Source organism: Callospermophilus lateralis, unplaced genomic scaffold, assembly GCF_048772815.1.
Source record: "Callospermophilus lateralis isolate mCalLat2 unplaced genomic scaffold, mCalLat2.hap1 Scaffold_105, whole genome shotgun sequence".
Taxonomy (NCBI): Eukaryota; Metazoa; Chordata; class Mammalia; order Rodentia; family Sciuridae; genus Callospermophilus; species Callospermophilus lateralis.
Window position 1 is genome coordinate 1,823,734 of NW_027510702.1, and position 26,563 is coordinate 1,850,296.

Below are 26,563 nucleotides of genomic sequence, written 5' to 3' on the forward strand. Positions count from 1 at the left end.
AACATATAGGAGGAAACCAATTAGGATATCTGAAGATTTTCCAACCCAGAGCCTAAAAGCTAGAAGATCCTGGAACAACATATACCAAGCTCTGAAAGAAAATTGATACCCACAAAGAATTGTATATAAAGCAAAATTAAGCTTTAGATTTGATGATGAAATGAAAAGCATCCATGATAAAGAAAAGTTAAAATAATTTACAACTAGAAAGCCTGCACTATAGAACATCATTGTCAAAATATTCCATGAGGAGGAAATAAAAAACAAAAATTAAAATCAGCAAAGGGAGGTATTACAGTAAAGGAAAAAACAATCAAAGAAGAAACCAAGTCAAGTTAAATACCAAAAAATGAACAAAAATGACCAAGAAAATAAATCATGTCTCAACAATAACCCTGAGTGTTAATGGCCTATACTCACCAAACAAAAGATATAGACAGGCAGACTGGATTTTAGAAAAAGACCCAACAATATGCTGCCTTTAAGAGACTCATATCACATGAAAAGACATCCACAGACTGAAGGTGAAAGGTTGAGAAAAAAAAATACCACTCACATGGACTTAAAAACAAGCACGGTTTAACATTCTATATTAAATAAAGTAATGGAAATTTTAAGAAGTGGGGCCTAGAAGGAGGTCATTGGGTCAAAGTGCATTCAAAAGAAGGTAAGAGTGTTTTTCCTGGAACCCTGATTAGTCCTCAAGAGCAGACTTTCATAAAAGCCTGATTCTGGCCCCAACCCAGCCTCTTCTCCTCTGTTTTCTCGTCTTCCATGTGATCTTTCCTGTGACTCTACTGATATGAAGTCCTCACCAGAGCCAAACCCAAAGCCAGCTCTCTCACCTTGAACTCCAGAACTGTAAGTTAAATGAGTTTTCTTTATAAAGTTAGTCAGCCTCAGATATTTCATGATAGTGATAAAAAATGGAATCAAGGGGTTCTATTATTACTACAACAAAATTTAATGTAGGCGTTACATGGCCTACAAAGCTCTGTCTCTTAATTTAACTTCTTTTCCTATCACTCATCCTTATTTCAACAGAATGGAAAACCCCAGGAAAGGGAAGAAATTTTGTCTCTTTTGCCTACTTCTGCCTCATTGTACTTAAATATGTACCTAGCACAAAACAAGAATTCACTAAACACTGGTTGAATTCAGTATTTACTTATTTCTCATGCAGCAAATTGTATTTTCCAAAAGAGGTTCCAATACTTCCATTTCGCTCCCTTTTCCCAGAAGGGACTTGACCTTTCTCTTATTAGAAGGTGACATCTGTGTTTGCTTTCTTGAAATCTGAAGAGAACTGTGACTAGAACAGAAGTGACACTGTGTGACCTCCAAGGACTGTCATTAAAAGCAGTACAACTTTTGAGCTCATTTTCTTGAAATTTTCACTCTTAGAACCCAGCTGTCACTGCAATCAAGCAGACATAGTAGCTGGGAAAGCCTGTATATTGAGGAAGTAACACAATGGCCTGACTGTGTTCCCTAAGTACATGTGAATCATCTTGAAAATAGATACTCCAGCTATAAATTAGGCACTCTTATTCCTCAGGAGGGCAACATGAGTTACTGCCATTAAATACTGAGCAAATTACAGATATATGAATAAAATAAGTGATCATGAATTGTAAGCCACTATGATTTGGGGCAGTTTGTTATGTGGTGTTGGTAATTAGTGCACCTGGGAATGTTCTATTTTCCATTTCTGCTCACTTTCAAGTCTTTTCATTTACACTTCACTTCATGACTATAAATTACCAATATCAATATTAGCTCTTGAAAAGCTGCCAATTAGAGTCAATTGCTTATATGATATTCCCAGAATTTTACCCAAACCATAATAGATACTGCAAAAAAGGCTAACAATTACAAATATCTTTAAATAGATTTTCTTTTTACCACTTTCGACTTAATAAGTATTATAATATTTATCCTGATAAGGACACTCGAGTTTGCACTTGGATACAGCATATAGCAAAGTATAGCCTTGGAGGACCTCATGGAATATGGGGGAAGACACATGACAAAACTCTGGTCTAAAATGACAGGAATCACAGTGATTAAAAACCAAGAGATGTGGGAAGTAACATTAAAAATCCATGTTGAATTTTAATTTGAATGTCACAAGGAAATTCAAAAAGGTGTTACATGAGATGACCTTGAATTATAGTATTCACAGTAGAAGAATCAGGGATTATAATTATTATCTACAATCTATCAATATTTATTACTATCTTTTCATTTAGTCTTCACAACCTTTTATAAAATTGTTATTACTAAAATTCCTATTATAGAGATGAAAAAATGACAAATTAAAAGTAAAATAACATATTCAAGGTCACATGGCATGTTGCCATTATGAATGGAATGTTGAAGGATGCATAATATGCAAAGTGGGCAGGTTTAGAAACAATAAGTCCAGAACTATCACCATGATGGAAGACGGAAGCAAGAGATGTACTTGATGTTGAGAGTGAAAAGGTTTGTTAGGGTTGAAATGATAGCCTTTAATGTCATGCTCAGAGGTTTGATCTTTATTCATTAGGTAGTGGATCATCCTTAGTGGATTTCAGATAAGTGCTATGAATATTTAAAGTACATTAAGAAAATAACTCATTATGCTAAGGATACACTGGACAGTTATGAGGTTTGGGAGAGAAAACAGTTACTATATTATAGCAGAGTTTGTCAAGTGGGGGCAATCTGTCCCCAAGAGATAAAGAAAAATGTCTGGCTGGGTACTGGGGGTGTGCCCTCAGAGATATGTTAGCCAGGGATAACATTATTCAAGCTCTGCTTCCTGGCTGTCATAAACTGAGCTGTTTTCCTCCTCCATGCCCTTCTGCCCTGATGTTGTGACACACTTAGGCCCCAGAGCTATGAAGTCAGCTGATACAGACTAAACCTCTGAAACAGCCAAAATAAACCTTTCTTTCTCTAAATTGCTCCTGTCAGTTATTTTAGTCACAGTGACCAAAGCTAACTAAAACAATATGGTTGTTTTTAAATATAAATATAGGGAAAAAGACTTTAAAATGTTATTTTAATTTTTATCTTTTATGAGAAATGTTTGATGTTTCATAGTTAAAACTTTTAAAGAAACAATAATCTATTACATGTAGAAATTTTCCTGCTATTTTCAGAATTATTAAATATTTTAGAGCAGTGAATATTTTTCTTGCTTCCAAGTCTACAGGTAATTGTGGGTAGATCTGCTTTGTACTGCAGTTTCCCTGGGCTTGACTTTAGATTGTACATTGGAGTTAGTTCTGATTCATTTTATTTTAATTGGTGACTAGTCAAGGCATGTTCCTTTCATGCTACAATGTAGAAATGTAAAAGACAAAGTCTCATGGAGAAAGTATATTGAAAGCTTTTGATTTTCTCAGTGGGCAAAAAATAATGTTGGTGAAAGCAAGACACCTGGATAAGCCCAATATCATCAGGTAGGACAATCCACTATGTATGCTTTAACAGAGGGAAATCAAAAACATATGACAAAGACATGGATGTATGATTAACACTGATGGAGTAAAGAGTTTGAAATAATCAAACAAAATATATCAAAGTCAAATAAAAGGAAACTCAAGTTTTATCGTGGTTAGTTCAGAACAAATATGGTATAATGATTCAACAATGTTTTAGATAACAGGTACATTCATGTGCGTATTTTCTACTACTGTTATTTTAAGATTGGATAGCTTCCTTTTATAATAAGGCATTATAGTTAGCTGTAACTTTTAGTGATAACATCTTCTAGGTCCACAGGAACCAGATTCTTTCAATATAGGCATGTGATGAATGCTGTTTGTACCCATCAAGCATGCTTTCCTTTTTGGTAATAATTTACTACTCCCTTGAAGTAAGCATTCAGAGACCCAGAGACAATGTTTCACTTATGTTGTAAGGCACTGTTGACCCATTTCTCAGCTCCAGAGAAAGTGGAATAAGACCTATGTTGGAACAATCATGGCATTCTATTCCCTTGCCACATGCTTGGTTCTGGGATGGGCTTATTCACCAAGCTAGATGGATTAGGGTCAGCCTTGGGACTTTGGATTGAACTTTTGGGAAAGAGGTGTTGGAACTAGGAAACTGTTGGGAAAGTGGTGATTACTATTCTCTGTTTGCCTGTCTGATAGAAAGTAAACTTGATATTGCATGTGAACAGCAGTTGCCTGAGAATCAAGTCAAAACTTGAAAAGCAGAGACAAGAGATGGAGAGAGAGAGAAGGTGTTCTTCTTTTTTTTTTAGCTCCTAATTCCAATCTGAAGTCATATGAATCCCTGTACTTCCATATTATAAAAACTAAAAATTTTCTTTATGCTGAGTCAATTTAATCATGGCTATCACTTCCAAAACATTTGTCCTAGCACCTGTTACTTTTTTTCTGTAGGCTTCTTCCAAAGTCCTTTCTCTGGACTCACTTGTCATATCACCCTCTCTGTCACACAATGTTTCAAGGGTCATTTATTTCCCTGTGACCTTAATTTTTCACCATGTCCTGGACTAATGATTAATTCATGTATTTTACTTCCTGAGAGTGTAGCCTTGCTAAATAAAATACGTTCTTAAACAACTTTGTTTGCTCAGTCTGGCATGGATATTAATTCCCAGGTCTGAATGAAACTGTTTTATTATTCTATGCCTCAGACTCTGACTACACCTATGACTATGGCACTACCAATTTTCCTTCAGAGTCTCCCAAATCCTCTATGTGAAAGGCTTCATGCCTAGCTCATGTATGAACATATTCAGAACCACATGGCTACCTTCCTACTTATGACTGTCTAGATATCTGTTACGCCAACACATGAAATTACTTTTTTTAGCTAATATAGACCACCAGTCCCTTCCCTGCTAAAGTGAACCCTCTGTAGAAAATACCATGCTTCAGTGAAGCCATACTTTCAGGTCAAAGTCACTAATAGGCTTATGTAGCATTGGTTTTCAGTTATCTGTGGTTTCCACATCTGTGAATTGAATGGATTAAAAAAAAAAAAAACAAACCTTTTAAAACCTGCAAACTGTGTCTATACTGAACATATACAGACTTTTTTCTTTGTCATTATTTTATAAACAATCTAGTATAACAGCTATTTATATCATATTTACATTGTACTAAGATTTTAAGTAATCTAAAGATGACTTAGAGTATGTGGGAGGGTGTACATCAGTACATGTAAATGCTATGCCATTTCATATAAGAGCCTTGAGCCTCTGCAAAATTTGGTATCTTCTGTGGGTCCTGGAACGAATCCACTATGAATAGCAAAGGGCTGCTATACTTATTTGGGGGTGGAAGCTCTTTGTATGTCAAAGTCTTGTTTTGGAATTCAATAATACACAGATTATTTTGCTATAATATCCATTCCTTGTAGTTCTCTTATTTCAAAATCAATATAATTGAAGGCGGTGAATAAATATAAATCGCAAAGGTGTCTCATTGTGAATGACAGTACATATATGTGTGTGTTATTTGATACGTCTTTTTGTGATAACTCTTCTGTAAGAAAATTTCATTTCCCATATATAAATGTAATCAAGCATTTCTGTATACATATCACACTATACATTTTGTTAACTGAAATTGCTCTGACTGTATGCCTTTGCTGATGAAACATCTCCAGATAGTTCTGTTAGCACATGTGAGCATATCTAAATCATGTTATCATAACACTGACCTTAGCTGTTTAGAATGTGTGGCCACCTGACACAACAGAATGTAAAATGCATACTAATACACAAAGCTATGAATCAAGACTGTGCTTAAACAACAGTTGTGGCAATCACCTGACCAACCCTGGGGATTAAAAATGGAGACCCAGCATCAGATGGGGAAGATTTATCATATTCATCCTGAAAGTAGAACAGAAACATAGATATTAAAAAAAAAAAGTCAAAACAGGAGAATGAAAGACAATTCAGTTACCAACATGGCAGAATACCACAGAGGTATACATCAATTCCTGGTCTTAAAGGTATTTCAAGATACCATATCAAAACTGTAATAAATCGTAAGCCGAACCATTTTCCTTTTTGTAGGCCTGGCTACATTATATAAACGCTTCTATTGTTACTTTTCCCGAGAGGCCTGATTGTTGAGATTTTCTTGGGTTCTGAGACCTCTAATCATGGTTATGATATTTAAATTTCTTATTTCAGCATATACTCTTATAATTTCTATTATTTAAGTTACCAGAAGTGCTTCAATGTTCCTTGGAATTCTAGAAGCTTATCTACCTTCCTTTTCCTCCCACTCTCCCCTGCCCCCTCACTTTCCCTTCCACCACTCTTTCTGTTAGTGGTGTTTTTTTATTGAATTTTTAATTTGGTATATTGTTTCTTTTCAAGGATTTCTTTGTTTGTTTGTTTTGTTTTGAGAACCTCTGTCTCCTTATTGAAGTAATCTTTGGCAGCCTGTATTCGCTCTCTATATCATTCTTTAATTCAATGAGCATTTTAATTATGTACATCCTGAACTCCTCTGTAATTTCTTTGGTTTTGCTGTCCATGGATCCTAATTATGTAGTGTCTTGGTTTGTTTGGGGCACTTTCTTCCTTTGTTTTTTTTTTTTTATGTTGTTTGTGTTTCTTCCCTAGTAGCACTGTGCATCTAAGGTGTTACTATAGACTTATAGAGTTCATGCAGGGTTCCAGTACCTCTCCTTTAAGGGGAAGAACAATATTAACAGAACCCAATACAAAGAATATACAATCTTAAACAAAATATCTGCTATTAAGATGTTTACAGTTTTGTCATGATATACAGAGATGGTGAGTTCAATTATTTTCTACAATATAAACAGTAGCTTTGCAACAGGGTCTACAGTTTCTGATGGTGAACAAAGAGAGAACAAAGTGATGAGGTATAGGATGAGATATTAAGGAGGTAGAAGGTGAGGTTATAGAGTTATTAGATATTAGAAAGTATGAAAGAGGAATCTAAAGAATGTGGTTAGTAGCAGGAGAAAAGAGAGTAAGTAGTTTGGGGGAGACAAGTAAGTGGGAAGACCATAGAGAGAGTACAACAAACAAATATATTTTAAAAATGGTAAAAATAGAAGATAAAAGAATATACAACACAACCATAGTATACTATTTATACATCCAAGTCTACAGTAGCCTAATTCATAAAAAGTACTTGGTTTCACAAATGTTAAGGATGTGAGGGCAGGAGAAGAGAGATAAAAAAGAAGAAAAAATCTCAAGGAAGATACAAGAATTGTTTTTGTTGGAGATCAGTATCTTCCCTTCTTCAAATCTCATCCAATAGGTGTGGTTGTCTGTTTTCTGGTATCTCCACCCTCAGGGTGGTGAAAGTCATTAGGATGAGAGGTATTGGTCTTGGGAACGGAGCTCCTGGGGGTGGGGTACAGCACTTGTGGGGCCCCAATGGGAGACTGAACCCCACATATCTCCTTTGGGGCCTGTATGATGTGGGTGTCTGGTCTTATCTCCATATATTGCCTTTAGACCTTGAAATTTCTGGTCTCTAAATTAGTCTCTAAGCTGTATCTCACTCCCCCCTCCCTTTTCCTAAATAAACTTTTCCTTCCCGAAAATTGTTCTGGTCAGATCTTTTAGTTGCAGCAGAAAAAAAAAAAATGACTAAAACACATCTTGTTCCAGGTTTGTTTATCAATGCATAATGAGTGACAAAAGAAGCAATAAGCTTCTAAAGCTATTCACAAAGACAGGAAAAAGTTATGCTTGGTTATATTTGGGTAGGAAGATGATGAAAGGTACATTGTTTTATTTATTTTTAAAAATGACAATATACATAAATAATTCTAAATGTTTGGTTTTGATGCCAAGATGTATCACATCTTTTCATTTATTTGTTTTAGATCCTGGTGCCAGTAGCTTATTAATAACCCCCATTTGTTTTCTTATTCTGGCACAATTATGCTAATCTTATTTTGATCCACCATATATTAACTTTTATCTTTCTCTCTCTCTCTAAGTTTTTAAAATAGTTTTTCTCTTCTTCAGTATTTTGAAATAATACAATATGCATTGTTATCAATATTTTGATTTTCTACCTATTCTCTTTAGACCAACCTCAGCTAGATCCAAGAGCTACTTGTCAACATTTATGTTCGTCTCTTATTATGATGCTTGTTGTGATACACATAGCAATGAACCAAAATACTTCTCATTTCCCTGAGGTTTCCAACCTTTTCCCAACCTCTACTCTTTGTGAAGATTTATGCTGACATAGTTGTGGGAGATGGAGATCCTCTAGCATAGGCTCATCATGTTCTTTAACTTTGGTTAAAATATTGTTTTCATGTGCTTCTCCTTTTAGTCCCTAGACTGGGAAAGGTTTGGCTCCTTCTTGTAGGTCTAAGGTGAAACTTTACAAGTGAGTCCCATTCATTCCTTCATTAATCAGGACCAGATTCTAGCAGTTTTCTATTCTTTCTTTGACATTTTTCATCTTTCTTGCTTTGCTATTTCTTCTGTGCTCAGGCCATTTTTGTTAAATCTGATAAACTTTCATTCATGACTTGGATTTTGCAAAAATAAATTCATATTCATTGTTTTTGTTCAGTATTAACTCATTCAGCAAATGGCTTGGTGTCTGGTATTTGCTTCTATCCACCTGCACTTGCTCTCAACAAAGCTACCACTGTTGTGCTGATCATCATTTTCATTTAAGTATCTGTTCTCAGATCCAGTCCTTGATCTACAAGTGGTATCCAGATTCTCAAATAGCTTATTTTGAGACTCAATCTTACCTGCACTCTTAGAGGTGTTCTTTTATTTTCCTTTCTCTCTCTACTCAAAATTTGACTCTCTCATTCTTTTTGAAGACCTATCTAAGGTAGAAGCAAGCTATGATAACTATATAGCTCAGTCTGCAAAGAGATTTGCCTATTTCTTTGATAAGTATTTAATATATATAAAATGTAGTGATTAACATGTGCCAGGTCATGTCCTAAATTATTTTCAGGCATTGGTGTTGTGATGCCACCTATTTCACTTTTCTTGCTGATAATTACTTTGGCTATTCTGGGCCTCTTGCTTTTCCAAATGAACTTAATGATTGCTTTTTCTATTCATATAAAGAAAGTCATTGGAATTTTAATAGGAACTGCATTAAATGTGTAGAGTACTTTTGATAATATTGCCATTTTTACAATATTAATTCTGTCTATCCTAGAACATGAGAGATCTTTCTATCTTCTAAGGTTTTGTTCAATCTCTCTCTCTTTTTTTTTTCATTGTAGAGAGGTCTTTCACTTCTTTTGTTAGATTGATTCCCAAGCATTTTTTTTTTTTTTGCTATTGTGAATGAAATAGTTTTTCTAATTTCTCTTTCAGATGACTCATCATTGGTGGATAGAAATCCAGCTGATGTATGGGTGTTAATTTTATGTCCTGCTACTTTGCTGAATTTGTTTACAAGTTTTAGAAGCTTTCTGATGGACTTTTTGGGTCTTCTAAATATAGAATCATGTTGTCAGCAAATATAGTTTCAACTCTTCTTTTCCTATTCATGTCCTTTAATTTTTTTTCTAATTGCTCTGGCTGGGTTTTCAAGGACTATGTTGAAAAGATGTGATGAAAGAGGGCATCCCTGTCTGGTTCCAGTTTTTAGAGGGAATGTTTTCAACTATTCTCCACTTAGAATGATGTTGGCCTTGGGTTTAACATATATAGCTTTTACAATATTGAGGTATGTTCCTACTATCCCTAGTTTTTCTAGTGTGTTGAGCATAAATGGATGCTGGATTTCCTCAAATGCTTTTTCTGCATCTATTGAAATAATAATGTGATACTTATCTTTAAGTCTATTATGTGATGAATTACATTTATTGATTTCCATATGTTGAATCAACATTGCATCCCTGGGATGAACCTCATTGGTCATAATGCATTACCTTTAATTTGTTTTGTATATGATTTGGCAGTAGTTTATTAAGAATTTTTTGTATTAATGTTCATCAGGGATATTGGTCTGAAGTTTCCCTTCCTTGATTTGTCTTTATCTGGTTTTGGTATCAGGGTGATAGTAGCTTCACAGAATGAGTCTAGAAAAGGTTTCCTCTTTTCCATTTCATGGAAAAATTGAGGAGTGTGGGATAAGTTCTTCTATGAAGGTCTGGTGGAACTCGGCTAAGAATCCATCTGGTCCTGGGCTTTTCTTTGTTGGTAAGCTTTGGTTGGCATCCTCAATTTCATTGCTTGTCCTCTTGATTCAAAATTTTCTATGTCCTCTTGGTTTCATTTGGGTAGGTCTTATATCTCTAGAAACTGGTCAATGTCTTCATAGTATTTTTTTATTTTACTGGTGTAAAGAGAAACATATTAAAGTCACCCAGTATTATTGTGTTTTGAGCTATTTGATTCTTGAAATTGGGTTGGGGATATATCTCAGTTGGTAGAGTGCTTGCCTTGCATGCGCAAAGCCCTATGTTCAATGCCAAGCATTTGATATATGTAGATGCTCCATTGTTTGTGGCATAAATATTTAAGATTGTGATGTCTTGTTGATGTATAATTCCCTTAAGCAGTATGAAATGCCCTTCTTGGTCCCTTTTGATTAACATTGGCTTGAAGTCCACTTTGTCTGATATGAGGATAGAAACCCCTGCTTGTTTATGAAATCCATGTTTGTTACAGAAACTCCATCTATGTCCTAGCATACAAACATAAGTTTTTAAAAAGTGAACTTGAGTTTGTAGATGAATGAGTTAATTTCTTAATAAAATCATTACTTTGTCCTCATTCTTTTTCCCTAAAAGCCATCAGATTAAGTGTGTATCAACACAAATGTACTAGCCAAAATATATTTATTGTCTTTAGAGAATTTAACATTTTTTGTATCCTCCCGGGGATCATTCAGCATTCAAAAGAATTAAGATTATAGAGTGCTTAACTATTTTGTTCTAGATATGCACTGATTAGGTCAAGACTTTCATAATCCAATCCTTTAACCTCTAAATCCTCTTGCATTATCTTACACATGAGCTTTTGGGGGATATCAAATATTTAAGCCATAACACTGTGGATTTTTTAAAATGGGCTAAAGAAGTAAACAAATATTTCTCAAGAGAAGACATACAAATGTTCAAAAACTACATGAAAAAATGCTTAATTTTACTAATCACCAGAGAAATGAAAACCACCATGAGTTATTATCTCCCTGCAATTAGAGAGGCTATCATCAAAAATATAAGAAATAACAAATCCTGGTGAGGGTGCAGAAAATAGGGAACACTTTGCACACTGTTGGTGGGAATATAAATTAGTACAGCTACTATGGAAAACAGTATGAAGAGTTCTCAAAAAACTAAAAATGGAACTACAATAGGATCCATCAATTCCACTACTGAGTGTATACCCAAAGGAGATAAAAATCTTTATATCAAAAATATTTTTCCTCCATATTTATTGCAGCTCTATTTACAATAGTCAAAATATAGTATTTCCCTTCAGTGGATGAATGGATGAAGAAAATGTTTATATTTGCACAATGGAATATTATTCAGACATAAAAGAATAAAATCTCTTTAATTGCAGCAATGTGGATGGAACTAGAGATAAGTAAAGTTGACTGGAACAAGACAGACAGAAAGATAAATATTACATGCTTTTATTTATCTATGGAAAACAATAAGAAGACCTGGTAGAAGTATAGAATTGAACAGTGGTTATTAGGCACAGGTAATCATAGGATGGAGGAGGGATAGAAATTAAGAAAGATTTCAGTGACTGTGAAGTGGGCTGGGGGAGAGGGAGACGGGGTTCTAAAGGTAGGAGAAGGATGGATGTACAGAATGCATGACATATGCATGCATAAAAATATCACAGTAAAATTTATTAATATACACAGTGTGTTAATAATAATTGTATAATAATGATAAAAGAAAAATGTTTTAACAACTTATTTGTCCCTTATTACTTCATTTAATATCCTACAATATTTAATATTAATTTATTATATCAAATAGTTAGACATTAGGAATTAAAGATAATTATGCATAAGCTCTAAGATGTCAAAGACCCTCTACAGTCTCAAAATGAGCTCAATAATAATTTATTAAATTAATAGGGGAAGGAATAAAAATAAATGAATGCAAAAGTTTTGGAAGAATATTTGTAATATGATGCTATGTTAAATGATACAATTTTCATAGAAGAGAGGCTTGTACATAGTACAAAGACATTATCCTTGTTTCTTCTTTGCAATGGCCTCTCTTCATGCTTTCCTCTGAGTAGCTTCTTTTTACTGTTTACCTTCTGTGTACTCATTTTAAGTTCTTTCCTGGCTTGCCATAATCCTTGCCCTCTAGACATTTTTTTCTTTTCTTTGAAAAAGAGTCTGAGTAAGTTGCTCAGGGCCTACTAAGGCTGACTTTGAACTTGTGATTCTCCTGCTTCAGCCTCTCCAAACCACCAGGAGTACAGGTATGCATCACCACACCTAGCTAGATTATTTTCAAATATTATTGATATACACATAACACACATATATATAAATATACAGACATCTGTTTAAATTACGATGATAAAATATCCTATGCCATCAATAACTCTTTAAGTTTTCAATGACTCCTGTTGCAAAATGTAGATTTCCTTGTTCCATCCAAATTTAAATTTTCCTGAGATATATAAGCAATTTTAACTTGCTCTCCCATATCCTGTTGTTCTTTCCTGCCATTGAGTTCTGCTGCTCTCAAAACTACTGAATAGGGTGCCTCATCAATGCTGCTACTGACAATGTAATTAGAATGTCACTGAGCACGCCAAGAATGCTGCCTCCTGACACTTTGAAAAGGGCAAACAGTTAAAATGCCAAAGCAGAATTATGATCGAAGAATTCTGATAAATCAAAACCTGTTTTCAACACAAAATCATGGAAAGATGATTATTTCTCCCATGTTGTGCCTCATTTCTATCTACATTTCTTGTCTTCGTAACAGAACCATATGAAACCAGCAAATGTAGCTTTTTCTTGCAGACTTTGTGTCCATAGGGCCCAGATAATAGTCCATGGTTGTATTATGGGATTAGCATTTAGACAGACACATACTACATGTTTCTTTTTTCTTTTATTCTCTTTCCTGTTTAGCTCAAAAATTAGAGTAAAATAAAAATTCCAAAAAAACAGATGAAATCTATTCTCATACTCAGTAGGTAACCACCCTTAGAAATTGATCCTTATGTTTGTTTCTAACAGTTCTGTGAAAGTGCCCAGCATGCTAAATTAAAGCATATAGTCAAAGAGGAATCACTTCTATCTCCATAATTCCTGAGAAAAACCATAAAGAAAGATTTTTGTTTGTTTGTTTCTTTGTAAAACTTGTATCCTCAGTGAAACTATAATGTCCTTGAAAGCAGATTTCATGTTAATGTTAAGGAAAAGATTAAAATGTAGTATTTATTCAATAAAAATGTAAAGAATTAAATATAAAAAGATTCTAAGATATCAGAATCTAGTAGATTTCATTCTGCCTTACATTTTTAGTTCTGACAATAGACAATTGTTATATGACTGAGATAATTAGGGAATAAAAATGACTATCAAATCAGATTCATTTTAGTCATCCATCATCTTCATGACCAAACCAGACTAATTGCTTTATTGTCAGACACTTGTTCTAGGTAAAGAATAAATCATTAATTTAATAACAACCTAAATAATTTATATCTATTTGACCTACCACAAATAAGAGTGTATTGTAAGTTCTAATTCTTCTAACCTAGACATATCTGACATTTCATGGACCTTGCAGATTAATAGTTTAATCAATGAAAATACACTTGTTTTGTACTAAATATTATACTAATTTTCCAAAGATGTAAACCTTGGAAACCAGATGAATTTTGAAGCAAAAAGTATATAATTTTTGGTATTTGAAAAGTTTTAATTTTAATTTTAATTTTGACCTAGTAAAATTGGCAACTAAATTGCAGAAATATTACAAAGAACATCTTTTTTAAACAGAAACATTATTAGCATGTTATTGACACAATGCTATCACTATGATTGTCTAGTGTATGAACCTAAAAATAGGGTAATCTCTTATCTTCTCTTAGAAAATCAGCATAAGCATCAGTAAATTAACATTACTATAATGCAATTCACAAATCTTTTCCAAGTTTGTCAGCTTTTTCAATAACTCCATTATCCCTTCCACATCTATTAGCTGTCAGTCTACCATAACTAAAAGCTCCAAAGCTTTCCCTGCCCTCCATTCTGCCTCCTCCTTCTCTCTATGTACCATCTACCAACCAATCCTCTACATTAGCATAGATGTTTATTTTTAATATATTATATCTTGTTATGATCACAATTTGTGTAGATCATTAAATAATATCAGATTTGGCCATTAGAACCTATGTCAAGGTGGCATTTATGTACTTTTGACATATCCCATCATTAACAAGAACTTACTTCTTTCAGGACCAAAAAAAAATTTCAGGATTGTACTTAATGTGTTATAACTCTGGAACCCGGCACTTTTCAAGGAGCTTTGTTTCCTTTAAATGAAGAATAGTATTTAAGAACATAGCTGTGGTCACCTAGTATGCAACACATTATGGTTCTTAGTGATATACTGTATAAGAATGGGTCTTAGTCCATATAAGGCCAGCTCCATTCCTTAGGGCTTGAGGTGAAGCTGAACATCATGGTGGAGTGTGTGGCAGAGGGAAGCAGCTCACATCATGGTGATCAAAAGGAGAGAGAGAGAGAGAGAGAGAGAGAGAGAGAGAGAGAGAGGTGGAGGGTCGGGGGGAGACTGACTCCACTTGCCAGATACAAATATATACCCATACCCAAAGCCATGCCCCAATTCCCACCTCCTCCATCCATACTCTACCACTTCAGTTACCACTCAGTTAATCCCTATCAGGGGATTAAATCAGGGTATAGGGTTAAGACTCTTAAAACTCAATCATTTTTTCTCTAAACCTTCTTGCATTTTCTCACCCTTGAGCTTTTGGGGGACACTTCATGTATAAACAATAACATTCCGCCCCTGGTGCCCCAAAGCTCAAAACCATCTCACAATATAAAACACAGTTTTTTTTTTTCATTTCCAAGAGTCCCCACAGTTTCCAAGATTGCCCAAAGTTTAAGTTCAAAATCTTAAGGTCATAATTTCCTCTAATTTTCCATAAAACTTTGTTCAAAAATTACTTTAATTAGATGATATATTAGCTTTATTAAAATAGGGATTGCTAATCAAAATTATATATATTCAAAGTAAATAACATGATGTTTTGGCAGGATTAATTCTGTAACTAAAATGAAATATTAAAAAGAAAAAAAAAACAGTAACAAATTATTACAAATAAAACAGTACTATAAAGCTCTAAGAATATAGTAAAAATGAATTTTAAATTTATTATATCTAGATTAGTATGGCATCATTATACTGATATTATTTTAAGAATACTTTGTTGATTTAGTATAAAAAATGTGGCCCATTGAATCACTGGAGTGTACAGTACATTCAGGAAGAATATTTTCTTCCGTAGGGCTTCATTATATACTTGAATGATAAAATGGAGCTTTTTTGATATTATACAGCTGACAGAACATGCCAACACCTTTTTTTATAGCATTATTAACTCACATCCATTCAATTAATAAACATGTAAGTTTGGTTGACTCATTACAATAATATATTTTAAAACCAACATAAGAGCTAAAAAACTAATAATATGTAAAGTATGCCATTGTGCATACATTGTCCATGTCAACCTTTAGAACTAAACTTAGGTGAAGAAAGCCAGAGTACCAAAGTTAGAATGGAAAGAAAAATCAGGGTGATGCAATATAACATAAAAACAAATTATTTAAGATAATTGGTAAAGTTGGTGCTTTACAAAAAGTGATTATCGCTCCTTTCCCTCTTCCTAAATGTACCCTACGGATGCCTTCAACAACTTTGTTATTGGGAGTGACTTGTTAAAAGTGGTGCTTTTAAGTTTTCTATGATTAAAAAAAGAAAGCAATAATGCTAATTCATTTTCTTTAGCCAGAACTGTCAATGTCAAATGGGTATTTTGTCTCTTGACCATTTTATCTTCTGTGAAGTATGTTATTCAACAAAGTAAAAATAAATGTATTGCTGAGCAACCTCAGGTGCCTTTGAATGAGGTGGAGGGAATCCTCAAAGTTTGCTGGTCCTGTAGCCTGAGTTTTGCAGCCTTCGTAGGGATGCAGTTTTATCTTGGAATTTGTCTTAAAGAGTCATCCATGAGAATCTTCTCCTGCATTCCTCTCTCTTTTCCTCTTTCCTTGTAAAAACAAATCTAAGACCTTAAAGTCTGTCTCCATTTGTTTCCATGCACATCTGCCTAATATCTAAGCCCATAGGCCTTTTATTGTTCTCAATTATGCCATCACTTAACAGGCATAAAATCATTGCTTTTCCATCTTCATCCATCAAAATTCTGGCAGTCCCTCAAATATTTCCTCCTGTGATCACTCTTGAACTTTTTACCTCTGTTACTGCATTTATTTGAACTAATTTTTTATTTCTGTATACATTCATCTCATTCTAAGTTGCTTAAAACTTGAATGTTACTCATTTTGTATCCCTTTCATGAACTAACAAAGCATTTAGACACATACTAGCTCCTTTGCAGCTGTATTAATTTAAATTTGAATTTGACCCGCAATCCTCATCTATTTTTAAAGGAAGTATCATTAGTTTAGTGCTTAAGTCTTTGACCCACTTTGAAATTTGTGCAGGGTGAGAGATAGGGGTTAAATTTCATTTTGCTACATATGGATTTACTGTTTTCTCAGTACCATTTGTGAACAGGCTATCTTTTCACCAATGAATGTTTTTGGCATCTTTGTCTAGTATGAGATAACTGTATTTTTGTGGGTTTGTTTCTGTGTCTTCTATTCTGTACAATTGATCTACTTATCAATTTTGGTGCTTGTCATTTTTGTTACTATGGCTGTGTAGTATAGTTTAAGGTCTGATATAGTGATGTCTTGTACTTAATTTTTCTTGCTAAAGATTACTTTGGCTATTCTGGATCTCTTGTTATTCCAAATGAAATTCATGGTGACTTTTTTTTTATTGCTATGAAGAATATCATTTGGATTTTAATAGGAATTACATTAAATTTGTATAACATTTTTGGTAGTGTGGTCATTTTGAAAATGTTAATTCTGCCTATCCAAGGGCATGACCCTGACTGTAGGCTCTCTTTTCACCTCATTGATTGTTTCTTTTGCTGAGAAGAAGCTTTTTGAGTGCATCCCATTTATTAATTCTTGATTTTATTTCTTGCACTTTAGGAGCCTCACTAAGGAAGTTGGGGCCTAATTTGATGTGATAAAGATTTGGGACTACTTTTTCCTCTATTAGGTGCAGGTTCTCTGGTCTAATTAGTAGGTCCTTGATCTGCTTTGAGTTGAGTTTTGTGCAGTGGTGAGAGATAGGGGTTTAGTTTTATTTTGCTACATATAAATTTCCAGTTCTCCCAACACCATTTGTTGAAGAGGCTATCTTTTTTCCAACGTATGTTTTTGGAACCTTTGTCTAATATGAGTAACTGTATTTATGTGGGTTTGTCTCTGTGTCTTTTATTCTGTACCATTGGTCTACCTTCCTATTTTGGTGCCAATACCATGATGCTTTTGTTACTATAGCTTTGCAGTATAGTTTAAGGTCTGGTATTGTGATGTCTCCTGCTTCACTTTTCTTGCTAAGGATTGCTTTGGCTATTCTGGGTCTCTTACTTTTCCAAATGAATTTCATGATTGCTTTTTCTATTTCTATATGGAATGATGATGAGATTTTAATTGGAATCACATTGAATCTGTATAGTGCTTTGGGTAGAATGGCCATTTTGACAATATTAATTTTGTCTATCCAAGAGCATGGGAGATCTTTCCACCTTCTAATTTCTTCTTCAATTTCTTTCTTTAGTGTTCTGTAGTTTTCACAGAGGTCTTCCACTTCTTTTGTTCCCAGCCCTTTTTATTGTTTATTTTGAAACATGGTCTCATTAAATTCCTTAGGACCTCACTTAGTTGCTGAGGCTGGCTTTGAACATGTGATTTCTTGATATATGAAAGTCATGAAAAAGTCAAGTACCCATCATGCTGCTGAGGTAAAGATATATCCTCAATACTGCAAAAGCCATCATGTTTTTAGCATTAGATAAAGCAATCATGAAATTCATATGGAAAAATAAAAGACCCAGAATAGCAAAAACAACTCTAAGCAGGAAGTGTGAATCAGGCGGTATAGCAATACCAGACCTCAAACTAACTACAGAGCAATAGTAACAAAAACAGCATGGTACTGGTACCAACAACAGGCCGGTGGACACTAAAAAATTAAAGTTGCTTAGCCTCTTTTAATCTTAGTTTCCTTGTCTGCAGCAGGGTGATGATAATAACAGCTACCCAAAGACTTATTGTGAAGACTAAATGAAGCAACCCTTGTGAAAAAGCAGTTGGTGTGCTGGAATGCACCCACAAATGTTAGTTATTATTAGCTCTGGTGAGCCCATAAGGAGGAGGAAGATTATAATGCTTTTAGAAAAATATATATTGAATTCATATTTTGTTCCTCGTAAAAATTATCTAAGCAAGTACTTTGCAGAAGTGTTCCTTATATGTCATGAATCCACTATATGCTTAAACTATAATTTCAAGAGGAATATGATAAATTCCCAACATGACAAGGGGAGAATGTATTCATTTTGCTGTTGTTTTCCAGTGAAAAATCATCTCAGGAAAACTGAATCAAAGAAAAACTATTGGAAGAGAAATTCAACATGGTGAATGGTGGTAGTTCAGAAATATGGTAAATTTTTTTTCTAAGATTTCATATGAAGATGACTTTACATTAACATAAGCCACATTCATGAATGAAGAACAAAACTGGAATTTGATTAGTCCAGTGATTATGATTATCTTGTGCTGAGTGGTCCATAATATTCTAGGTTGCCTGATGATATCTTACAATTCATTTATGGAGTTTTAATGAATTTATTCATTCAATTGAATTCATCATGTAAAGTGTGTATCTATATATCAGCACAATGATACACAATGATGACTAAGGCATATTCATTTCTTTCAAGTTGCTTGGAAATTAGGGAGAAAAATTGGCATGCTAAAATAACCAGACATCATGACTAGATCAATGACGTAACACTGGCACTAGAATCTGGAGAGATCAGGAAAATTCTTTGTGAGAGTTTCTTTGAATTGCGTCTTGAAACATGTCCAGGCATTTTTCTAGATAGAAAGAAATTTCTTATAGAACAAATAATAAGTCAGTTTTCCTTAATATATTTTTCTGAGAACTAGATGTCAGATTAAAAAATATGTCCATACCAAGATATTATATATTTTATAAAGAACTAGAAAAGAGAAGCTTGAAGTTTCCCATCATGGAAAAAGGATAAATGTTCAAGGCAGAAGAAAATACTGATTGCATTACACATTACATATTGTATACATGTATACCTATGAGTGTGTGGAATTTTAAATGTCTTTATAAAAAGCAAACAATTATTGTTCAACAGAATTTTACAATTGATTCAATTTGTATAAAGACAATCCAATTTGCAAGAAAAAATGCATTTATACTTCAATATGTCCAAAAAATATTGAGTTAAACAAAGGTAAATGATTTCTTTTTGAAGAATTCACTTTAACAGGTGTTTTTCCATTAGTTTTAAATTGTAAAAAGATTATAGTTCTCTTAATAAAAGCAATGAATCAGATTTTATGAACTCACCTAAGATACATGATTTAAAATACTTCCTAACTGGTCCTGAAAATCGGTGACTTTTTGCAGCTGTCCTGGGTGAGTCTGATAATCTGTAACTTTGAGGAATACTGCTGCTTAAACACTTGTTCAGTTAAGATCTTGAGAAGAATATGCTATATATTAGTTTTCAAACTTACCTGACTCTAACTTTTGTACGAGAAAGTCTTATTTGTGTGTTGTGAAATGATTGTGTTCCTCAGAGTAGAGCATATTAGAACATATCTGCATAAGTACAAAGACATGGTAAATTGAAAAACTATGCTTAGTCTGAATCCTTAGAAATCAGTGAACTCAGGTTATGGGATTCGATGTTAAATAATTATAGGAGCTAGACAATGCAACCTTGCCAAAGTGTTTATATTTTATCTTGTGATTTATAAGGAGCTCAAAAAGATCTTTGAAATCAGTAAGATCACTTTTGGATATGTGCACAGGTGAATGTATTCAGACTTCATTTTATGTCCTAACTTAATCAAGATTATGAAACTACATGCAAGACAGTGATTAAATAGAAAAAGAAAGCACAAATAAATATATAAAATGGACTGAGCAATGAAACCACTACAAAAATACATTTACTAATGAATTTATATATTTGCAGTGGCTCAACTATAAATGTGGTTCACATTTGCTAAGAGCCAGCCTGAAAAGCAAATCAAAATCAAGTAGAAACACATAGAAGGAAAAACACAAATATCTCCACTGTTCTGGAGGCTGGAAGTCCAAATCAAGGTATTGGCAGGATCACGCTCCTACCAAAGGCACTAGGGAACAGTCTTTCCTGGTCTTTTCTGGGATTCTGTCTTTCATAAGCATTCCTTGGCTTATAGATGGATCCCTCCAATCTTTTCCTCTCTCAGCATGTGGCCTTGAGCCCTGTGTGTCTGTCTGAGTCCAAATCTTCTGTTCTTGTAGTCACTGAGTTTTCCCAAAACACCAGTAAAATTAGTGTTTCTTTCTAGTTAAAAAGATACACCTAAAGATCCTCAGGGTAATCAGTAATTTTTCAATCTAATTATTGGAATATTTATATAGAAAGTGGCAAATAAAATACTGGAGATTAAGGAAAGAAAAGTAAAATTTACCATTATACCTTTTATAACTATTATCATGTGAGGAATGACTGATGATATCACAAATATTTGTAATTATAAGTTAGCATACTTTTGTTAAAAGAACAATTTGAACAACAACAACAAAAAGCACAAACTGCACAATTATAATGTCTTAAGTTAATTTTAAATATTAACATGAAATTTAGTACTACATTACCTAAAATATTTTCTTAATCTTTAAAAACAATAGCATCAAAGATGAAAGATCATTCAGGGTTTAAGAGACTAAACAAGATGGTTGACATTTAGTAGAGTTATGTAATCCATATTTAAAAACTAAAAGCAACTTTTAAAATAAATAATTATTTTCAAATGAAAACAGAGACTCTTCAGAAAAAATTAAGGTGATTCTGTTTGTTACTCATTTCAGATGTATTTATTATATTAAACATCATATAATGGCTATTTGATATAAGAAACTTACTATTCAGATGATCAAAAATTTTTAATTCCATTTAATTTTTTAAAGAGAGAGAGAGAGAGAGAGAGAGAGAGAGAGAGAGAGAGAATTTTTTAATGTTTATTTTTTAGTTTTCAGCGGGCACAACATCTTTGTTTGTATGTGGTGCTGAGGATCGAACCCGGGCCTCACACATGCCAGGCGAGCGCGCTACTGCTTGAGCCACATCCCCAGCCCCCAGAGTATACTTCTTTAGGATTGTTTTCACCATCAAATTACATGGAAAAGAGTCTCCTAGTTTACTTCAATTACTGGAATTTATGACAATGCAAATGCACCCTTTTTTTCTAATGTGTACTGGGTTGAAGAGTGTCCCCCCCAAATTCATATCCAACTGAAAATCAGAATTTGACCTTACTTGGATCTCTATAGTGTCAATATATTAAACTGAGGTCATACTGGATTAAGGTGGGCTTTCCCTTACCCCAACAACTGGTATCTTTATAATAAGAGGGAAACAAGGACATTGAGATCACAGAATACCAGGAAACTACTGAGAAGGGTTAGAGTCCTGTGTCTACAAAGGACAGGAATCCCAAGGATTGCCAGCAGCTTTGAGGAGAGCAATGGAACAGATTCTCCTTCAAAGCCTCAGAAGAAGTATGTCCCTGCTGGTTAAGTGTGAGGGTGGTAAGTAGGTGCCAAGAAGCACTTTCTAAATACCAGAGATTGCCATGGATATGGAATATTCACTCACAAGTGCCTTTTTTCAGAAAAAGGATAGCAGAGAACAATTAGGTTTCAAGTCCACCCCCACACTGACTTCCTCTTCTATGGTGGAACCACAAATGACCAACCCTTTTGTGTGGGTGATGAGTAATGGGACATTCACCTAATTTTTTGGCTTTTCCTCAAATGTAGGTGGTGTTTAGTTAATATGTTCTGATAGGCTCCCTTTTAAAACTTTCTCTTCTGCCCAGATTTTTTATCTTGGGAAAATATAAAGCCAAGAAAACATAAACATTGAAGAGGCCTGGAGCCAACTTCTAGGAAGTCAGTCATAGAATTCTTATAGTAATGAGAAGCAAAGTGTTGATTCTTTTAGTTCAATATTGTTTTTGATAATTAAAAAGAAAAAATAGGAAATACCACAGAGGATTAAAAATTATTTTTAAGTGGATATTTTTGTCTTTATTATATCACCTGAACTTAAGAAACTTCAACTCCAAACTAAAGTCAATCATAAATGAGACCACATAAATTAAAACTAAACATTGGGCAATGTAATATGGCTTATCAAACGAGGAAGATATCAAGTAAACAGGATGGTTACCTCCTATAAGAAGATATCTTAACCCTGGAACAAAATGACTAAATCACTCAAACATCCTGAATTTTGACTTTTGACATTTCACAGACTTGGGTTTGATTCCAAGTTGACTACTTATTGAGTTGTGCCATCTCTCAACCTTAATTTGCTCACCTTAAAAAATAGGAATAATAAGACTTAAACTTCCAGAGTGTAATTGTAGCTTAGTTCATTGAGTCCATTTTCTTCCTATAAGAGAATAGCTGGTATTGGGTCATTTAAAAAGGAAAGCAGATTACTTGGCTCACAGTGTATTTGAAAGTCCAGGAGCATGGTGGCAACTTCTGGTAGGAGCCTCATGCCACTTCATATCCTGGAAAAGAGACAAATAAGAGGGGCAGCCTCACTGGGTCCCACTCTCTCAATAACTAACCCATTCTGTAGAAAAGACATTAATCTCTCTTAGTGACTCACCAAAAGCGAGGCGCTAAGCAGTGAGACCCTGTCACCAAATAAACTTGTAAATAGTTTTCAGAATTCATTATATTAATTATGCAGCCATTAAAAATAAAATTTTGTTGACGATTTAATGACATGGGAAAATACTCCTGAAAAACATGTTAAGCTAAAAACAACACCACCACAAAACAGCAGGCCATAAGCTATATTAAATGAATCCAATTTCCTTCTTTATGCACTTCAAATTTTCCACAAATTTCTTAATGTGATTAAGCCCATAATGATTATTATTGCAGCTAATTAAAAACATATTGTGATTATCTGTTTTATAAATCTAAAGAATAGTAGCAGCTTTCAATTGACTAGGATTATAAAGGATAAATATTGAATGGCTTTTATAAAAAATTGTAAGTTATAAATATTACAGCTGAAAATACATACTTGAAATTTATTTTCATATACAAGGTATCTGAAGAAACATAACTTTTTGGATTATTTGCGGTATTTTAAATAATCCAGAGGTTAGGAGGGACAAATTTCTTTCAAACATTATTAATCTAGTGACCCATCAATCACTAGACAAAAATCGGATGTGAAAGATGGGGAGTACTAGGTATTAGTTCATCAATTTTATTAAAAGACTAGAAATTTTCAGTGTTATGGTAGGAGACAGTCAGAATTATATATGGAAATAAAGCAAGAGTCCATTATTTAATATCAATAAGTATCACAATGAGAAAAATATATTTTTAGCATTCTTTCCTTGTTTATTCTATATACTTTCCAGAAGTCTTCTTGCCGTAGTCCAGCTGGGCTGCCTAAGTCCAGCTGGGCAAAACAACCGAGAGGTGACAAGCAACTAGAAGGTTGAAGCAGGAACTACTTTACTGCGAGTGAACTCAGCAGGAACCGAGAACTCAAAGTAGTGGGCACCCAAGGTAGCAGGAGCAGCTTCTCTGCTGGACCACAGAGGTACATATACCCAACTAATTACACACAGCTTAACTTAATTGACATCATCTAGACACAGCAGTCATTAAGGAATCCTCATCATCTTAATGGCTCACTGGCATTGACTCACAAACCACTCCTCCTGGCATACTGCCAGGCGCCATCTTAATTTGGTTGTGGCCCTCAACATCTTCTGTTCATAGTGGTAGCATCTTCCATAGGATTACACACACAAAAATTTGACACAGCATCTGGTTATGGGAATATATTTCTATTTTTTCTTACCCGAGCCTGCTGAAGAATAGCCTGAGCCTGAGCTTCCTGAGGAGAGACGGCTGGTCCTTTAGAACTATCTCCACCATAACGGAACTAGGAAGAGAGAGCATAAAGAAGTTGAAAACTGGCCTTTGTCACGTATGATAAACTAGGTGTCCTAACTAATAGACAAAAAACATTTACTTAAAATGGAGTAATTTTACCCCACATCCAAATTAACTCCACAATGTACCATAAGACCTAGTTTTATTTTTTTTAAAATCCTGCTTCTACTTCTTATAGAAGCTCTCTACACATTTTCAGTTGTAAAAGAGTAAAAGAGTGTACAAACTCCTTACTAATCTCAAAATCTATAACCTCTGAAATGAATCATCATGATGTTTTGATCTACAAATATGCTTCCCATAGTATTCATTCATTTGTAAAAATGTCATACCTACATAATTTCAGTTACAAATATAGACCTATCTATGTTTCATTGATCAAAACTTTTTGAATTTCCATGAATACATAGAAACAAATTTTGAGATATATTTATTCATTCCTCAGCGTTTATATAAGATATACAAGATATATATTTATTCATTCCTCAGCGTTTATATAAGAAAACTATCCTAACTAGTATCCCTTCATAAAATTATAAAGCTCTGTTTAATTTTAATTCAAAATGCAATGTGAGATAATTTTTCACTCTAAATAATTTTTATCAAAACTTTATTACATTTAAACTCTACCACTGAGCCACAACCCTGGTTCCTGTTTTCTGTATATTTTGCGGCACAGATCTCCATTTGTCCATAAAATGACTCAACAAACACAATTGTATAAAATAATGTTCCAGCCAAAGAATGTACACGTTTGTGTTGAAATATTAATGCAGATTTTGTTTTCTATAAATTATAACCTCTAGTTGTGAGGTTACAGAGCCTGTGGATCTTTGCAGGAACTTCTTAAGGGGCTGAGGTAGGATTCAGTTTTGGCTACTGTGGAGAGAGAAGACCAGGAACATTGCTAACCTGAGAACTGAAGATAGCATCCAAGTATTCGCATTGTATACCTGAAGACAGCAAGGAGGTGACCCTACAGGAGTGGAGCAAAGATAGCTTTAGAGTCCAAGCAAATAATTCATCCCCAGCATGCCAACCATAAGATGTTTAATTGGTAGGTGCTTGTTTTTACTGGACTCAATAGTAAAAGATTTATGTTGTAAAATGAACATCCGTGAATTAGAGAACTTCCAATATTTCAGCACCGGATAGCTTAGTTGGCCTGAGCACCTCTACTCAATCTCTATTATGGGGGTTTTAAAGTTTTGCAGAATCCTGAGGCCTTGATAAAAAAAAAAAAGATAGAGGAAAAGTGGAGGTGAGAATATAGGTTGGGGAATTCATGCTTCAGTTAAGAGGCAGCTCCTTTGAAATTGGTTCTCAGGTCTCATTTTAAGATAATATTTTTTATTTACCTTTTTCAACCATATGCAATTTTCTTGTTCTTAATACCTATACTTTTATATACAACTTGAGTACTTTTGAAAACATATCTTAAGATTTGTTAGAATTTAATAGCATAATAGATATAGAAAATAACCAATATTAGTTTTCTATATAGATAGGAGATTTTTTTGTTATATATAAAATGGAAGCAAGTTTTTAGATGAAATTAACATGAACTTGGTATCTCAAGTTCTACCTTCAGTAGTAAAATAGAAAGTCAGCTAAAATGAATACTACTTAAGTAATTCTGAGTATATGTTGAGGTAGGCTCTTACCAGCATTCCAAAGAGGTAGGTATGATTTTGAAATACAAAGTCTGAGAAGGGTACCTACATTACATTATCATAATCAGAGATAAGAAAATCTAAACCTAACTTATAACAAACCAAAAATCTTAGTGGTTGTTGTTCTTTGGGAAGAAAACGAAAGGACTTAATGAGAAGAAATTAAAGTAAAATGCTGCAACACCAGGAGCTGCCAAGGAAATAAAATACAAAATAAATATGAGGACCAGAAGACAACTTGAAGATATGGGTTAAATAAAGTTCAAGAAAACTTAAAGACTTTTTCCAGAAGCTTCTGAGTAATTTGATATATAATTGCTCAAATAGATTTATGAATGTGGGGTGGAGTGGAAGCTGAGTGCTTTCAAGAAAATCATGGGGGGTGTTGGTTAGATGACAGTGGGCTAGATTCACTTCATCTGGAAGCTACAGCAACAAACTATTGATTCTGAAAACATTTATGAATTTCATCTTTTCTAATATCAAAATAATCT

General features: G+C 33.9%; 1 protein-coding gene across 1 annotated transcript in view; it reads right to left on the bottom strand.

Annotated features, from left to right (window-relative positions):
• Positions 1 to 26,563, bottom strand: part of LOC143640001 (uncharacterized) — a 141,157-nt gene that overhangs the window by 111,968 nt on the left and 2,626 nt on the right. The window contains 2 exon segments of the mRNA XM_077107990.1: positions 24,302 to 24,385; positions 25,309 to 25,372. Coding sequence (XP_076964105.1) covers positions 24,302 to 24,385; positions 25,309 to 25,372 — 148 coding nt within the window.